Source organism: Hypanus sabinus, chromosome 8 (genome assembly GCF_030144855.1).
Source record: "Hypanus sabinus isolate sHypSab1 chromosome 8, sHypSab1.hap1, whole genome shotgun sequence".
In the NCBI taxonomy this organism is placed as follows: domain Eukaryota; kingdom Metazoa; phylum Chordata; class Chondrichthyes; order Myliobatiformes; family Dasyatidae; genus Hypanus; species Hypanus sabinus.
The window spans coordinates 2,206,555-2,222,211 of NC_082713.1; the positions used below are offsets into that span (position 1 = coordinate 2,206,555).

General features: G+C 42.5%; 1 protein-coding gene across 1 annotated transcript in view; it reads left to right on the forward strand.

Annotated features, from left to right (window-relative positions):
* Positions 1 to 15,657, forward strand: part of LOC132397897 (transmembrane 9 superfamily member 2-like) — a 91,098-nt gene that overhangs the window by 18,683 nt on the left and 56,758 nt on the right. Inside the window, exon 4 of the mRNA XM_059976681.1 lies at positions 15,178 to 15,305. Within this exon, the coding sequence (XP_059832664.1) occupies positions 15,178 to 15,305 (128 nt within the window). The remainder of the gene's footprint in view (positions 1 to 15,177; positions 15,306 to 15,657) is intronic.

Consider the following 15,657-nt stretch of genomic DNA (forward strand, 5'->3'; position numbering starts at 1 on the left):
TCTATAGTTCCTTGAAAGTACTGAAACGGGTTGCTGGGATGGTGGAGAATCTGAATCAGAATCTGGTTTAATATCCCCATACATTGTGAAATTTGTTATTCTGCACCTGTAGTACATTGCAATACATAATTTTATAAAAACCTATAAATTACAATAAAAAATGTATTAAAAATTAAATTCAGTAGTGCAAAAACAGAGCAAAAAATACCGAATTAGTGTACATGGGCTCACTGTCCATTCCGAAATCTGATGGTGGAGGGGAAGAAGCTGTTCCTGAAATGTCGAGTGAGTGTCTTCAGGCTCGTGTGCCTCTTCCATGATGATTGCAATGAGCATGTCCTGGGTGATGGGGGTTCTTCATGATGGATGCTGCCTTTTTCAGGCATCATCTTTTGAAGATGTCCTTAATGCTGGGGAGGTCGGTGCCCATGACTTTACAACCCTTGTAACTTTTTCTGATCCTGTGCAGTGGCCCCTCCATACCAGACATTGATGCAAAGAATGCTCTTCATGGTATATCTGTAGAAATTTGCGACAGTCTTTGGAAATGTACCAATTCTCCTTAATTTTTTTAATGAAGCGTAGCTGCTCTCATACCTTCTTTGTAATTGCATCAGAGATGTTGACACATTGGAAGCTGTATAGCATGCTCTACGGATGGTTATAGACAATAGACATTTCTGAAGTAGACCATTCAGCCCCTTGAGCCTGCACCGCCATTTTGAGATCATGGCTGATCATCTACTATCAATACCCAGTTCCTGCCTTGTCCCCATATCCCTTGATTCCCCTATCCATAAGATACCTATCTAGCTCCTTCTTGAAAGCATACAGAGAATTAGCCTCCACTGCCTTCTGAGACAGTGCATTCCACACCCCCACGTCTCTCTGGGAGAAGAAGTTTTTCCTTAACTCTGTCCTAAATGACCTACCCCTTATTCTTAAACCATGCCCTCTGGTGCTGGACTCTCCCAGCATCTGGAACATATTTCCTGCCTCTACCTTGTCCAATCCCTTAATAATCTTATATGTTGCAATTATATCCCCTCTCAGTCTCCTTAATTCCAGCATGTACAAGCCCAGTCTCTCTAACCTCTCTGCGTAAGACAATCCGGACATCCCAGGAATTAACCTTGTGAATCTACGCTGCACTTCCTCTACAGCCAGGATGTCCTTCCTTAACCCTGGAGACCAAAACTGTACACAATACTCCAGGTGTGGTCTCACCAGGGCTGTGTACAAATGCAAGAGGATTTCCTTGCTCTTGTACTCAATTCCCTTTGTAGTAAAGGCCAACATTCCATTAGCCTTCTTCACTGCCTGCTGCACTTGCTCATTCACATTCAGTGACTGATGAACAAGGACTCCTAGATCTCTTTGTATTTCTCCCTTCCCTAACTTTACACCGTTCAGATAATAATCTGCCTTCCTGTTCTTATTCCCAAAGTGGATAACCTCACACTTGTTCACATTAAACATCATCTGACAAGTATCTGCCCACTCACCCAGCCTATCCAAGTCACCCTGAATTCTCCTAACATCCTCATCACATGTCACACTGCCACCCAGCTTAGTATCATCAGCAAATTTGCTGATGTTATTCTCAATGCCTTGATCTAAATCGTTGACGTAAATCGTAAACAGCTGTGGTCCCAATACTGAGCCCTGTGGCACCCCACTAGTCACCACCTGCCATTCCAAGAAACCCCCATTCACCGCTACCCTTTGCTTTCTATCTGCCAACCAGTTTTCTATCCATGTCAATGTCTTCCCCCCAATGCCATGAGCTTTGATTTTACCCACCAATCTCCTATGTGGGACCTTATCAAATGCCTTCTGAAAATCGAGGTACACTACATCCACTGGATCTCCCTTGTCTAACTTCCTGGTTACATCCTCGAAAAACTCCAATAGATTAGTCAAGCATGATTTACCCTTGGTAAATCCATGCTGGCTCAGCCCAATCCTATCACTGCTATCTAGATATGCCACTATTTCATCTTTAATAATGGACTCTAGCATCTTCCCCACCACCGATGTCAGGCTGACAGGTTGATAGTTCTCTGTTTTCTCCCTCCCTCCTTTCTTAAAAAGTGGGATAACATTAGCCATTCTCCAATCCTCAGGAACTGATCCTGAATCTAAGGAACATTGGAAAATGATTACCAATGCATTCGCAATTTCCAGGGCCACCTCCTCTAGTACCCTAGGATGCAGACCATCTGGACCTGGGGATTTGTTAGCCTTCAGTCCCATCAGTCTACTCATCACCGTTTTCTTCCTAATGTCAATCTGTTTCATTTCCGCTGTTACCCTATGTCCTTGGCCCATCCGTACATCTGGGAGATTGCTTGTGTCTTCCCTAGTGAAGACAGATCTAAAGTACTTATTAAATTCTTTTGCCATTTCTCTGTTTCCCATAACAATTTCAAGGGCCCAACATTGTTCTTAACTATCTTCTTTCTCTTCACATACCTAAAAAAGCTTTTGCTATCCTCCTTTATATTCCTGGCTAGCTTGCGTTCGTACCTCATTTTTTCTCCTCGTATTGCCTTTTTAGTCAAGTTCTGTTGTTCCTTAAAAATTTCCCAATCATCTGTCCTCCCACTCACCTTAGCTCTGTCATACTTCCTTTTTTTTAATGCTATGCAATCTCTGACTTCCTTTGTCAGAGTTGACATACTTCCTTTGTCAACCACTGTGGCCCCTTTCCCCCCTTTGAATCCTTCTTTCTCTGGGGGATGAACTGATTTTGCACCTTGTACATTATTCCCAAGAATACCTGCCATTTCTGTTCCACTGTCTTTTCTGCTAGGATATTCGTCCAGTTAACTTTGGCCAGCTCCTCCCTCATGGCTCCATAGTTTCCCCTGTTCAACTGCAGCACTGACACCTCTGAGCTGCCCTTATCCTTCTCAAATTGCAGATAAAAACTTATATTATGATCACTACCTCCTAATGACTCCTTTACTTCAAGATCTCTTATCAAATCCTGTTCATTACATAACACTAAATCCAGAATAACCTTGTCCCTGGTTGGCTCTCGTACAAGCTGTTCCAAGAATGCATCCCGTAGGCACTCTACAAACTCCCTATCCTGGGGTCCAGCACCAACCTGATTCTCCCAGTTCACCTGCATGTTGAAATCCCCCATAACTACTGCGACATTACCTTTACCACATGCCAATGTTAACTTGTACCCAATATCCATGCTACTATTTGGGAGCCTGTAGCTAACACCCATTAAGGTCTTTTTGCCCTTACTGTTCCTCAGTTCTATCCACACAGACTCTACTTCTCCTGATCCTATGTCCCCCCTTGCAAAGGTGTCAATCCCCATCTTCCACAATCATCTGTCGTGTACTGCCACCATCATAAAGCTGAGCTGACTCAAAGATAAAAATAAAATTCAACAATTTATGAAAATTGCTGCTATCCAAATGATCAATACAAAAACATACAAAAATAATAACATGCAGAACACTGTTTCTTCTTTTTTTTAATTAGTTTTTTTATACATTTTACAAATTAAAAAAACCCCAAATCAGAATGAGGAACATTAATGAGGATCATTCGGGAGGCAGAGATAGGTAGGAGTTATCAGGAGGTAGTCACACCAAAAAACCAAGAAGTAGGCAGATGGGTGATGGTCCAGAGAGGCAGGGGGAGCAGGCAGAGAGAGCAGAGCACCCCTGCGGCCATTCCCATTAACAATAAGTATACCGTACTGGATACTGTTGATGGGGATGACCTACCAGGAATGAGTTGTAGCGGTTCTGCCTCTGGCACAGAGGTTGAACCCTCAACTAGAAAGGGGAGGAGGGAAGAGAAGAGAGCGATAGTTTTAGGGGATTCTATAGTTGGGGGGCAGATAGGAGATTTTGTGGGGCAGATCGGGAGTCTCGGATGGTATGTTGCCTCCCTGGTGCCAGGGTCCGGGACATCTCAGATCGGGTGCAGGCCATTCTTGAGAACGAGGGCATGAACCCAGATGTAGTGGTCCACATAGGGACCAACGATGTAGGTAAGGTGAGTGAGGGGGTCCTGCTTAGAGAGTTCAGGGAGTTAGGAGTGAAGCTGAAAGGCAGGAACTCCAGGGTGACAATCTCGGGATTGCTACCTGTGCCACGTGCGAGTGAGGCGAAGAATAGAATGATTATGCACATTAATATGAGGCTGAGAGCATGGTGCAGGAAGGAAGGGTTCAGGTTTTTGGATAATTGGTCTTTGTTCCAGGGACATTGGGATCTGTTTCGAAGTGACGGTCTACATTTGAACCGGAGGGGTACTAACATTCTTGCAGGAATGTTTGCCAGTGCTGCTCGGGGGGGGGGGGGGTGTGGGGGTTTAAACTAGATGTACAGGGGGCAGGGATCCAGATCCAGAGGGTTGGTCAGAAGGAGCATGGGGTTAAATGTGTAGAAGGTTTGGGTGATCTTGAGAAGGTCATCAAAATTCAAGGTGCAATTAGCCCAATGGAAGTTCAAGGAGCTGGGTTAGGTACAATAGACAGTGTTTTAAGCAAAGAGAGGAGGAATGGGCTAAGAATTCTATACTTGAATGCGCGTAGTGTCAGAAATAAGACAGATGAGCTTGAAGCTCAGATGAAAATGGGGAACTACGATATTGTTGGGATAACGGAGACATGGCTGCAAGGGGATCAGGCCTGGGAATTGAGTGTACCAGGGTATACATGCTATCGTAGAGACAGAAATATGGGAAGAGGGGGTGGGGTGGCCCTATTGGTGAGGAATGAGATTCAGTCCTTAGCAAGAGGTGACTTGGGAACAGGGGAAGTAGAGTCTGTGTGGATTGAGCTGAGGAACAGTAGGGGTAAAAGACCCTAATGGGTGTTGTGTACAGGCCCCCAAACAGTAGCGTGGATATTGGGTACAAGTTGATTAGGGAGTTAACATTGGCATGTGCTAAAGGTAATGCAGTCGTTATGGGAGATTTCAACATGCAGGTGAACTGGGAGAATCAGGTAGGTGCTGGACCCCAGGATAGGGAGTTTGTGGAGTGTCTAAGGGATGTATTTTTGGAACAGCTTGTGCTTGAGCCAACCAGGAACGAGGCTATTTTGGACTTGTGTAAATGTGTAATGTGTAATGAACAGGAATTGATAAGTGATCTTGAAGTAAAGGAGCCATTAGGAAGTAGTGATCATAACAATTTGAGAGGGATAAGGGCAGATCAGAGGTGTCAGTGTTGCAATTAAATAAAGGAGACTACGGAGCCATGAGGGAAGAGCTGGCCAAAGTTAAATGGGCGGATGCCCTGGCAGAAAAGACAGTGGATCAGCAGTGGCAGATATTCTTGGGGATAATACAAAAGATGCAAAAGCAGTTCATTCCAATGAGAAGGAAGGATTCAAAGAGGAGGAAGGGGCCACAGTGGTTGACAAAGGAAGTCAGAGATTGTATAGCATTAAAGAAAAAGAAGTATGACAGGGCTAAGATGAGTGGAAAAGTTTTAAGGGACAGCAGATCTTAACTAAAAAAGCAATACGGAGAGAAAAAATCAGGTATGAGCTCTGTCTAGCCAGGAATATAAAAGGGGAGAGCAAAAGCTTTTTTAGCTATGTGAAGAGAAAGAAGATAGTTAAGAACAATGTTGGCCCCTTGAAGAATGAATTGGGAGAAATTGTTATGGGAAACAGGGAAATGGAAACAGAATTTAATGCGTACTTTAGATCTGTCTTCACCAGGGAGGACACAAGCAATCTCCCAGATGTATGGATGGGCCAGGGTCATAAGATATCAGAGGAATTGAGACAGATTGACATTAGGAAAGAAACTGTGATGAGTAGACTGGTAGGACTGAAGGCTAATAAATCCCTGGGTCCAGATGGTCTGCATCCGAGGGTTCTAAAAGAGGTGGCTCAGGAAATTGCGGATGCATTGGTAATCATTTTCCAATGTTCCTTAGGTTCAGGATCAGTTCATGAAGATTGGAGAGTGGCTAATATTAACCCACTTTTCAAGAAGGGAAGGAAGGAGAAAACGGAGAACTATCGCCCTGTTAGCCTAACATCAGTCGTGGGGAAGATGCTTGAGTCCATTATTAAGGACGAAATAGTGGCACATCTTGATGGCAGTAATAGGATTAGGCCGAGCCAGCATGGATTTACCAAGGGCAAATCATGCTTGACTAATCTGTTGGAGTTTTTTGAGGGTGTAACAAGGATGTTAGACGAGGGTAAGCCAGTGGATGTTGTGTACCTAGATTTTCAGACGGCATTCGATAAGGTGCCACATAGGAGATTGGTGAGTAAAATCAGAGCTCATGGCATTGGGGGCAGGGTTTCAACATGGATAGAAAACTGGTTGGCAGATAGAAAGCAAAGGGTAGCAGTGAATGGGTGTTTCTCGGACTGGCTGGAGGTGACTAGTGGGGTACCACAGGGCTCTGTATTGGGACCACAGCTCTTTACGATTTATGTCAACGATTTAGATGAGGGCATTGAAAACTATATCAGCAAGTTTGCTGACGATACTAAACTGGGTGGCAGTGTGACATGCGAAGAGGACTTTAGGAGAATACAGGGAGACTTGGATAGGCTGAGTGAGTGGGCAGATACTTGGCAGATGTCATTCAATGTGAATAAATGTGAAGTTATCCACTTTGGAAGCAGGAACAAGAGGGCAGAGTATTGTCTGAACGGTGTAGAGTTAGGTAAGGGAGAAATGCAAAGAGACCTAGGAGTCCTAGTTCACCGGTCAATGAAGGTGAATGAGCAAGTGCAACAGGCAGTGAAGAGGGCAAATGGAATGTTGGCCTTTGTTACAAGGGGAATTGAGTACAAGAGCAAGGATGTGCTTTTGCATTTGTACAGGGCCCTGGTGAGACCACACCTGGAATATTGTGTACAGTTTTGGTCTCCAGGTTTAAGGAAGGACATTCTGGCAATTGAGGAAGTGCAGCGTAGATTCACTAGGTTGATTCCTGGGATGGCAAGGCTGTCTTACGCAGAGAGATTGGAGAGATTGGGCTTGTACACGCTGGAATTGAGGAGATTGAGAGGGAATCTGATTGAAACGTTTAAGATAATTAAAGGGTTTGATAGGATTGAGGCAGGAAATATGTTCCAGATGTTGGGAGAGTCCAGTACCAGAGGGCATGGATTGAGAATAAGAGGTCAGTTATTTAAAACAGAGTTGAGGAAGAGCTTCTTCTCCCAGAGAGTTGTGGAGGTGTGGAATGCACTGCCTCGGAAGACGATGGAGGCCAATTCTCTGGATGCTTTCAAGAAGAAGCTAGATAGATATCTGATGGATAGGGGAATCAAGGGATATGGGGACAAGGCAGGGACTGAGTATTGATAGTGAATGATCAGCTATGATCTCAGAATGGCGGTGCAGACTCGAGGGGCCGAATGGTCTACTTCTGCACCTATTGTCTATTGTCTAATACAGTGCAAAATTAAGCACACAATGACAATATGATACAAAGAAAGAGAATTTAAAAAAAAGCACCTAAATTGAAGGCAAGTAAACTTAGTATCCTCCCCCAACCCCACAACACAATAAAAAAACTCCAGACCAACCACAACACAATATAGAGAATATAAATCAGGACAATCAAACTCCCAGACTGTGAATGCACTTAGCAACAGAGGATAATAATGCCTACTACCAGAAAAAAAAGGGAGCTGAAAGCAAGGGACCGAAAAAAAGAAAAAAAGAACCCTAGTCAAGAGGAAGGTTATGAAAGTACTCGATAAAAGGTCCCTAGACCTTATGGAACTTTAAATCCAAATTAAGAACTAAATAATGGATTTTTTCGAGGTCCAAGCAGGCCATAATGTTGTTAAGCCATTGGGCATGAGTGGGTGGGGCAACATCTCTCCATCTAAGGAGGATCAAGCGTCTAGCCAGGAGAGAGGCAAAGGATAATATTCGGCATTTGGTCGGACTCAGACGTAAATCTGTCTCGCCCCAGAAACCGAACAAAGCAATTAAGGGGTTTGGTTCTAGGTGCTGATTCAGAATATACGATAACGTAGTGAAGACATCTTTCCAAAATTTCTCCAAGCTAGGACAGAACCCGTACATATGAATGAGAGAGGCCTCGCCCCTCTTGCATTTATCACAGAGCGGACTAATGTTAGGGTAGAATCAAGATAGTTTAGATTTAGACATATGGGCTCTATGAACAATCTTAAACTGTAAAAGGCAATGGCGAGCACAAAGAGAGGTTGAGTTAACCGATTTGAGAATTGAGTCCCAACTCTTATCAGATAAGGAGATATTTAAATCCTGCTGCCATGCCATTTTAATTTTATCCACAGGGGCCCGTCGTAAGGCTGCTAATTTATCTCGAATAATTGATATTAAACCTTTACCTAGTGGATTAATGGAAAGAAATAAGTCCATAGCATTTTTCGCAGGCATTTCAGGAAAGTTAGGAATTAAAGGAGCAATAAAGTGTCTAATTTGGAGATATCTAAAAAAATGAGCATTGGGCAGATTGAACTTAACAGAGAGCTGCTGAAAAGAAGCGAAGCGATTATCAATGAAAAGATCTTCAAAATGCCTAATGCCCTTCCTGTACCAAACATGGAATGCTGAATCGTACGTAGTAGGTAGAAAAAGGTGATTATGTACGACAGGGCTGGAAACGGAAAAACCATGGAAACCATAGCATTTCCTAAACTGAGCCCATATATGCAAAGTGTGTCTAACAAGAGGGTTAGCTATTGATCTGGACAGACTACTAGGGAGTGCAGAGCCAAGAAGTGCAGAGATAGGTAGTTCTTTGGTGGAGCTCAACTCCATTGCCACCCAATTAGGGCACTCAGGTTGGCCATGGAAAAAAGACCAAAAGGTAGCACAACGTATATTAGCTGCCCAATAATATCATCGAAAGTTAGGTAAAGCCATGCCACCCTCTTTTTTAGGTTTTTGGAGATGGATTTTACTAATTCTAGAGCGCTTATTCTTCCACAGATATGACAAAATAATAGAGTCTAAGGAGTCAAAAAAAGATTTATGAATAAAAATTGGGATAGATTGAAATAAGTATAAAAATTTGGGGAGAACATACATTTTAACAACATTAATACGACCTACCAAAGACATAGATAGAGGTGACCATTGTACCAGACTCTGTTTTATAGTATGTGAAAGATTGGCAAAATTTTCACGAAAGAGATCTTTAAACTTCCTTGTGACTGTAATTCCAAGATAAGTAAATTGATTATGGACTACTTTAAAAGGGAGATCACGAAATGTTAATTCTTGTGCTTCTTTACTAATTGGGAAAAGTTCGCTGTTATGTAAATTAAGTTTATAGCCAGAGATCTGGCTAAACTGGTCAAGAAGTGAAAACATTGGAGGTAAGGATGTAGGTGGATTTGAGAGAAAGAGTAATAAGTCATCAGCATAAAGAGAAACTTTATGCTCAACACCCCCTCTCCAAATCCTGGTCAATGCAGGACAATTTTGAAATGCTATCGCCAAAGGTTCTATAGCCAAATCAAAGAGAAAGGGACTTAAGGGGCATCCCTGACGGGTGCCACGTTTGAGATTAAATACCTGGGATTTCTGAAAATTAGTTAAAACAGAAGCAGTAGGACACAGGTACAGAAATTTGATCCAAGAGATGAAACTTTGACCGAGTGTTTCTTCGTTTTAAACAGTCAGATGTTGAAACAGGTGGCTGATTGATTAAATCAATGTCCTGACTTACCTAGCTAGGCTGCTGGCTGCTCTCACATGCCTCTGTGTTTCCATCCCTGGATTCCTTTCTCCTCATCCAGAAAAGACTCTTAATGCTTAGTGATTGTGGATGTTGATGTTAATTATGACGTCTGCACTAAGTCAGAATGCAGAAGGCTGTGGTACTGGGCGAGGTTCAAAGTATGGAGGGACAAACGCTGAGGAATGAGAATTTAAAACAATGTTTAAAGGCAGAACCATTTTCTTTGGACTGTTGGAGAATATTGGTGTTCTATTGCTAACTCGTGTGATGAAAAACACAGTTAACTGGCAAGATATTATTCATAATTGATTTAATCAATCAGCCGTCTGTTTCAACATCCGACTTTAAAAAGAAGAAACATTGTTCTGCATGTTATTATTTTTGTATGTTTTTGTATTGATCATTTGGATAGCAGCAATTTTCATAAATTGTTGAATTTTATTTTTATCTTTGAGTCAGCTCAGCTTTATGATGGTGGCAGTACACGACAGATGATTGTGGAAGATGGGGATTGACACCACAATAAAAAGAATGATACCAGCAATGAAGGGTTAATGTATGAGGAGCATTTAAGGCTGTGGGTCTGTACTTGCTGAAGCTTAAAAGAATGAGTGGGGGGAGAGGTTGTGGGGAAAGAATCTTTTGAAACCTATTGAATATTGAAAGAGCAAACACGAGGAAATCTGCACGATGTTGGATATTCAAACAACGCACACAAAATGTTGGTGGAACACAGCAGGCCAGGCAGCAGCTATAAGCAGAAGCGCTGTCGACGTTTCGGGCTGAGACCCTTCGTCAAGACTGGCCCGAAATGTCAACAGTGCTTCTTCTTATAGATGCTGCCTGGCCTGCTGTGTTCCACCAGCATTTTGTGTGTGTTGTTTGAATATTGAAAGGCCTAGATAGAGTGAACATGGAGAGAATGTTTCCAATAGTTGGGGAGTCTAGGACTAGCGGACACAGCCTCAGAATAGAGGGGCATCCCTTTACAACAGACATAAGGAATAATTTCTTTAGCTAGATGGCAATGAATCTGTGGAATTCTTTGCCACAGAAGGGGAGGTTAATAGGTTTGTGATCAGTAAGGGAGTCAGAGGTTATGGAGAGAACGTAGGAGAATGGGGTTGAGAGGGATAGTATCATCCATGATCGAATAGTGGAGCAGGCTTGATGGGCTGAAGGCCTAATTCTGCTCCTATGTCTGATGGCCTTAAGGCACCAATTAAAGGAAATTTTTATTACTACTTGTAGTAATTTGATAATTTTTACTGCCTTGAACTAACCTGGTATTTATTTTGGAAGAGGTTGTAGAAGACCTGAGGATAAGGTGAGCAATGTGGTGAATACCAATCTGCGATGTTTTTGCTGAAATGCCACATAATAGACTCTAACCATGCCGACAACCTTATTAATTTAAGGGAAGTGTGGGAGAAAGGAAATAGCAGTGGTATTTGCGTAACTATTTGATCTATCAATTGAAGTCATGAGTGGTTATATCTTTGGTATGCAGAATATGGTGTACCCCAAGGATTAGTGCTGTGGTCAGTGTTACTCCGATAGATACTGATGTCTTTGAGGTTACCAGTAGTGATAATCATAGAAAACTACAGAACAGAACCAGGCCCTTCGGCCCATCTAGTCCATGCCAAAATATTAATCTGTCCAGTCTCATCGACCTGCACATGAACCTGCCCTCCATACCCTATCCATCCACGTACCTGTCCAAACTTCTCTTAACTGTTGAACTCGAGCATGCATCCTTCACTTCTGCTGGTAGCTCATTCCACACTTTCACTATCTTCTGAGTGAAGACGTTCCTCCTCATGTTCTTCTTAAACATTTCAGCTTTCACCAGGTGGAGGTCAAATGGGCAGATATGTGACAGGTGGAATTTAATCCAGGAAAGAGGAAACCTGAAGCATTTCAGGAGGAGTGGCATAATGTAAATGTTAAAGGTAGAGCAGCGTATGTAGTGTTTATCGATTTCAGTAAGGCATTTGATAAGGTTCCCCATGCCAGGCTTCTTCAGAAAGTAAGGAGACATGAGATTCAAGCAAACCTTGCTTTTTGGATTCAGAATTGGCTTGCTCACAGAAGGCAAAGGGTGGTTGTAGATGGCTCGTATTCTGCATGGAGATCAGTGACCAGTGGTGTTTCACAGGGATCTGTTCTGCAACCCCTCCTCTTTGTGATTTTTATAAATGACCTGGGTGAGGAAGTAGAAGAGTAGGTTAGTAAGTTGGCAAGTGACACAAACGTTGGGGGTGCTGTGGATAGTCTGTAGTGTTGTCAGAGGTTACAGTGGGACATTGACAGAATGCGGAACTGGGCTGAGAAGTGGCAGATGGACTTCAACTCAGGCAAGTGTGAAGTGGTTCATTTTGGTAGGTCCAATTTGAAAACAATATAATTTAAATGGTAAGACTTTTGGTAGTGTGGAGGATCTGAGAGATATTGGGGTCTGTGTCGATAGGACACTCAAAGCTGCTGCACAGGTTGACAGTGTTATTTAGAAGGCTTATGGTGTGTTGGCCTTCATCACCCATGAGGTAGCATTACAGCTATACAAGACCTTGGTCAGACCTCACTTGGAGTACTGTGTTCAGTTTTGGTCAACTCACTACAGGAAAGATGCAGATACTATAGAGAGAGTGCAGAAGAGATCTAAAGGGATGTTGCTTGGATTGGAGGGTGTTCCTTGTGAAAATAGCTTGAGTGAACTTGGCCTTTTCACTTTGGAGTGACAGAGGATGAGAGATGACTTGATTGCGGTGTATAAGATGATGTGTGGATAGCCAGAGACTGTTCCCCAGGGCTGAAATGGCAAAAGCGAGGGGGCATAGTTTTAAGGTGCTTGGAAATAGGTACCAAGGGGATGTCAGGGGTGAATTTTTTACACACAGTGGTGGGTGCTTGGAATGTACTGCCGGCAGTGGTGGTGGAAGTGGATGCAATAGGGTCTTTTAAGACCCTCTTAGATACATACATGGAGCTTGGAAAAATAGAGGGCTATGCGCTAAGGAAATTCTTGGCAGTTTGTAGAGTAGGTTACATGGTCGGCACAAAATTGTGGGCTGAAGGGCCTGTAATGCACTATAAATTTCTTTGTTCTAAAGGAGGTGCAGAAACAAAGTTCATGGAGAAAAACTGCTGGCTAAGGGGAGGGAATGGGCATTTGTCTGGTAGTGAGCCAACATGGAATTTAAAGGCTGAATTGTGTTCTCCTGTGCTGCTAAAGTTATTGGTTTTGCTGTGCTGTCACAAGTTTGAGTTCAATTTGTCGTCATTGAACCATGCATATGTATACCGCCAAATGAAACAATGTTCCTCCAGATGCACAGCACATGTAAAGTAATATTACCACAAATAAGTTAACAAATAATCAGGTGCATTTACGGCACGTTTAAAACGTAAACAGTACTGGTGCTTCATACCTGATGATACCTGGTTGGTGAAAGAGAGTGCGGTAATCTTTCGGCCTGAGGGAAGAAACTGTTTTCCAACTGTCAGCTGGTGGCGTAGTGAGATCAGTGCCAGGCTTGAAAACGGAGGTTCCCAAGTTTGATCCAGTGACAGGCCACTCCTGAGTGTGCTCTCCATCCATGCTGGGTTGATGTCAAGTTCACAACTTGACCTCGTTTAAAAAAAACACTGCCACCTCCAGTTTAGATTCCCACGCGGAATATTGTGGAGGATCTCATACCCAAACTCAAACCCATATGCTACAGTATCCTCTGGTGGGTGGGGGGGGGGGTGTTAAAGAGATTGTTGGTGATCAAAGAGATTGATGATCCTTTCAAAAATCTTTGCAATCCTTTGTCAGGACTTGATGTCAAATGTCTTGCAATTCCCGTACCAGAGGGTGATGCAGCTGGTAAGGACACTCGATGGTTCTCCTGCAAAAATTGGCTAAAATAGTAGCGGCGAGAGCCTCACTTTCCTCAGTCTTTTCAGGAAGTGGAGACGCTGCTATTCTTTCTTTTACCAAAGAGATGGTGTTGAGGGACCAAATGTTATGTACACCCCAAGATCCTTGATGCTCCTAACTCTTTCCATGGAGGAGCCATTGTATGTGCAGTGAGGACTGGTCAGCTGACATGCTTCTAGAGTCCACAATCATCTTTTGGTCTTGGCTTTTGTAGTCATGTGCAGAGCAGTTGTCATACCAAACTATTATGCATGCAGATAGAATGTTTTCTATCTGCGTCAGTAAAATTGGTGAGGGTTGAAGTAGACATGCTAAGTTTCTCTAGTCATCCGAGGAAGTTGAGACATTGGTGATCTTTCTTGGTCATAATGTTAATGTGGTTGGACCAGGACAGTCTATTGGTGATGTTCTCACCATTATTTGAAGCTCTTAATCCTCTCAACCTCAACACCGATGATGTGGACACACCCCTCTTCCTGAAGTCAATGACCAGCTCTTCCTTTGATTCCATGATGGGAAATGGGGAGGAGGATGCAAGTTAAAATACATATGGACAATGAAAGCAGACATATCATGCAAGATTCAAGATTGTTTAATGTGCTTTCTAGTACATGAGTGTAAAGGAGAGTGAAATAGTTAATACAGCACAAAAATACACAATAAAGAACACAATAAAAAATGCAGGAAAGATAGCTACATAAAATACCTTGTATACATTGATTGTATGTTCATAAAGTGACACCAGGCACTGGAAAATCTATACATTAGGGGACCGACAGGAAATAATAAGGTGGTGGTGGATGTGGAGGGCTGGGTTAGTGGTTGGAGGTATTAATCAGTTTTACTGCTTGGGGAAAATAACTGTTTTGAGTCTGGCATCCTGGTGTGGATGCAATGTAGCCTCCTCCCATTTGGGAGTGAGACAAACAGTCCCTGATAATGCAAGTGATATTGCAAGAAGTCCTTCCTGTTCAGAGTGATGATGAATTGGCTGCATGTGAATTACAAAATTTCATTTTGCACTTGAAGTGAAACCATTCTGGGGTGTTCTGCCTTGAAAGAAAGAAACCAATATTGCATTCAAAACAATTGAGAAAGAAATTTTGTTGTAATAGCAGTAAAATGGAGGACTACCAGGGTTAGATTGATCTTGGAGTAGGTTTAAAGGTTAGCATAACATCATCAGCTGAAGGACCTGTACTGTGCTGTATTGTTCATTGTTCTGTGCCTGTCTTCATTGGCTGAGGGATTGAGAATAGAAGTTAGGACATTATGTCACAGCTGTACAAAATATTATTTGGATGATACTTGGTGTATTGTTTATAGATCTGCTCGTCAGTGCAGGAGAGGTTTACCAGGTACTTAAATGAGCAGTTATAGAAGGATATGGAATTAATACAGATCAGTGGAATTAGTATGATGGGCAGCATAGTCGTGGTGGGCCAAGAGGCCTGTTCCTATGCAATAGAATAATTGTTGATTTTTATAGTACCTGAGAAATATCAAGAATTACTCATCAGAGAAAATCTTTTTTTTTCCATTTACAGTTTACTTTTAATAAACCTGAAATATGTAAACCAATTTGTGTGAAATCTTATGAACCAAAGGACAAAGTGAGTGCAGACAAACTGTCTTTCATAAAGAAGGGAATTCTCCTGAATTATCAACATCATTGGTAAGTTCCTGAATGCTTACAGATGTTAACAATGTTTTATTTCCTGCTATTCGTTGAACTTCAGACATGAAATTTGTACTGAAAAATGTGGGTTCATAGTGATAATGCCCAAGATTAAGGAAATAAGAAGTAGTTTTGGAGAATTGCCCGTTCTGCCCACCAATGTGCCATGGTGATTGTGCCCAGGATTCCCTTTGGAAAATTGACCCAATCACCCCACCAGTGTGCCATGTGTTTGCCCATTCTGCCCACCAATGTGCCAGTGTTGATGTTCCTTTTTTGCCCGGCATTAATATCTATCTTTTCCTGGCCTTTCTCTCTTTTAGAAATATAGAAAACCTTATAGCACAAT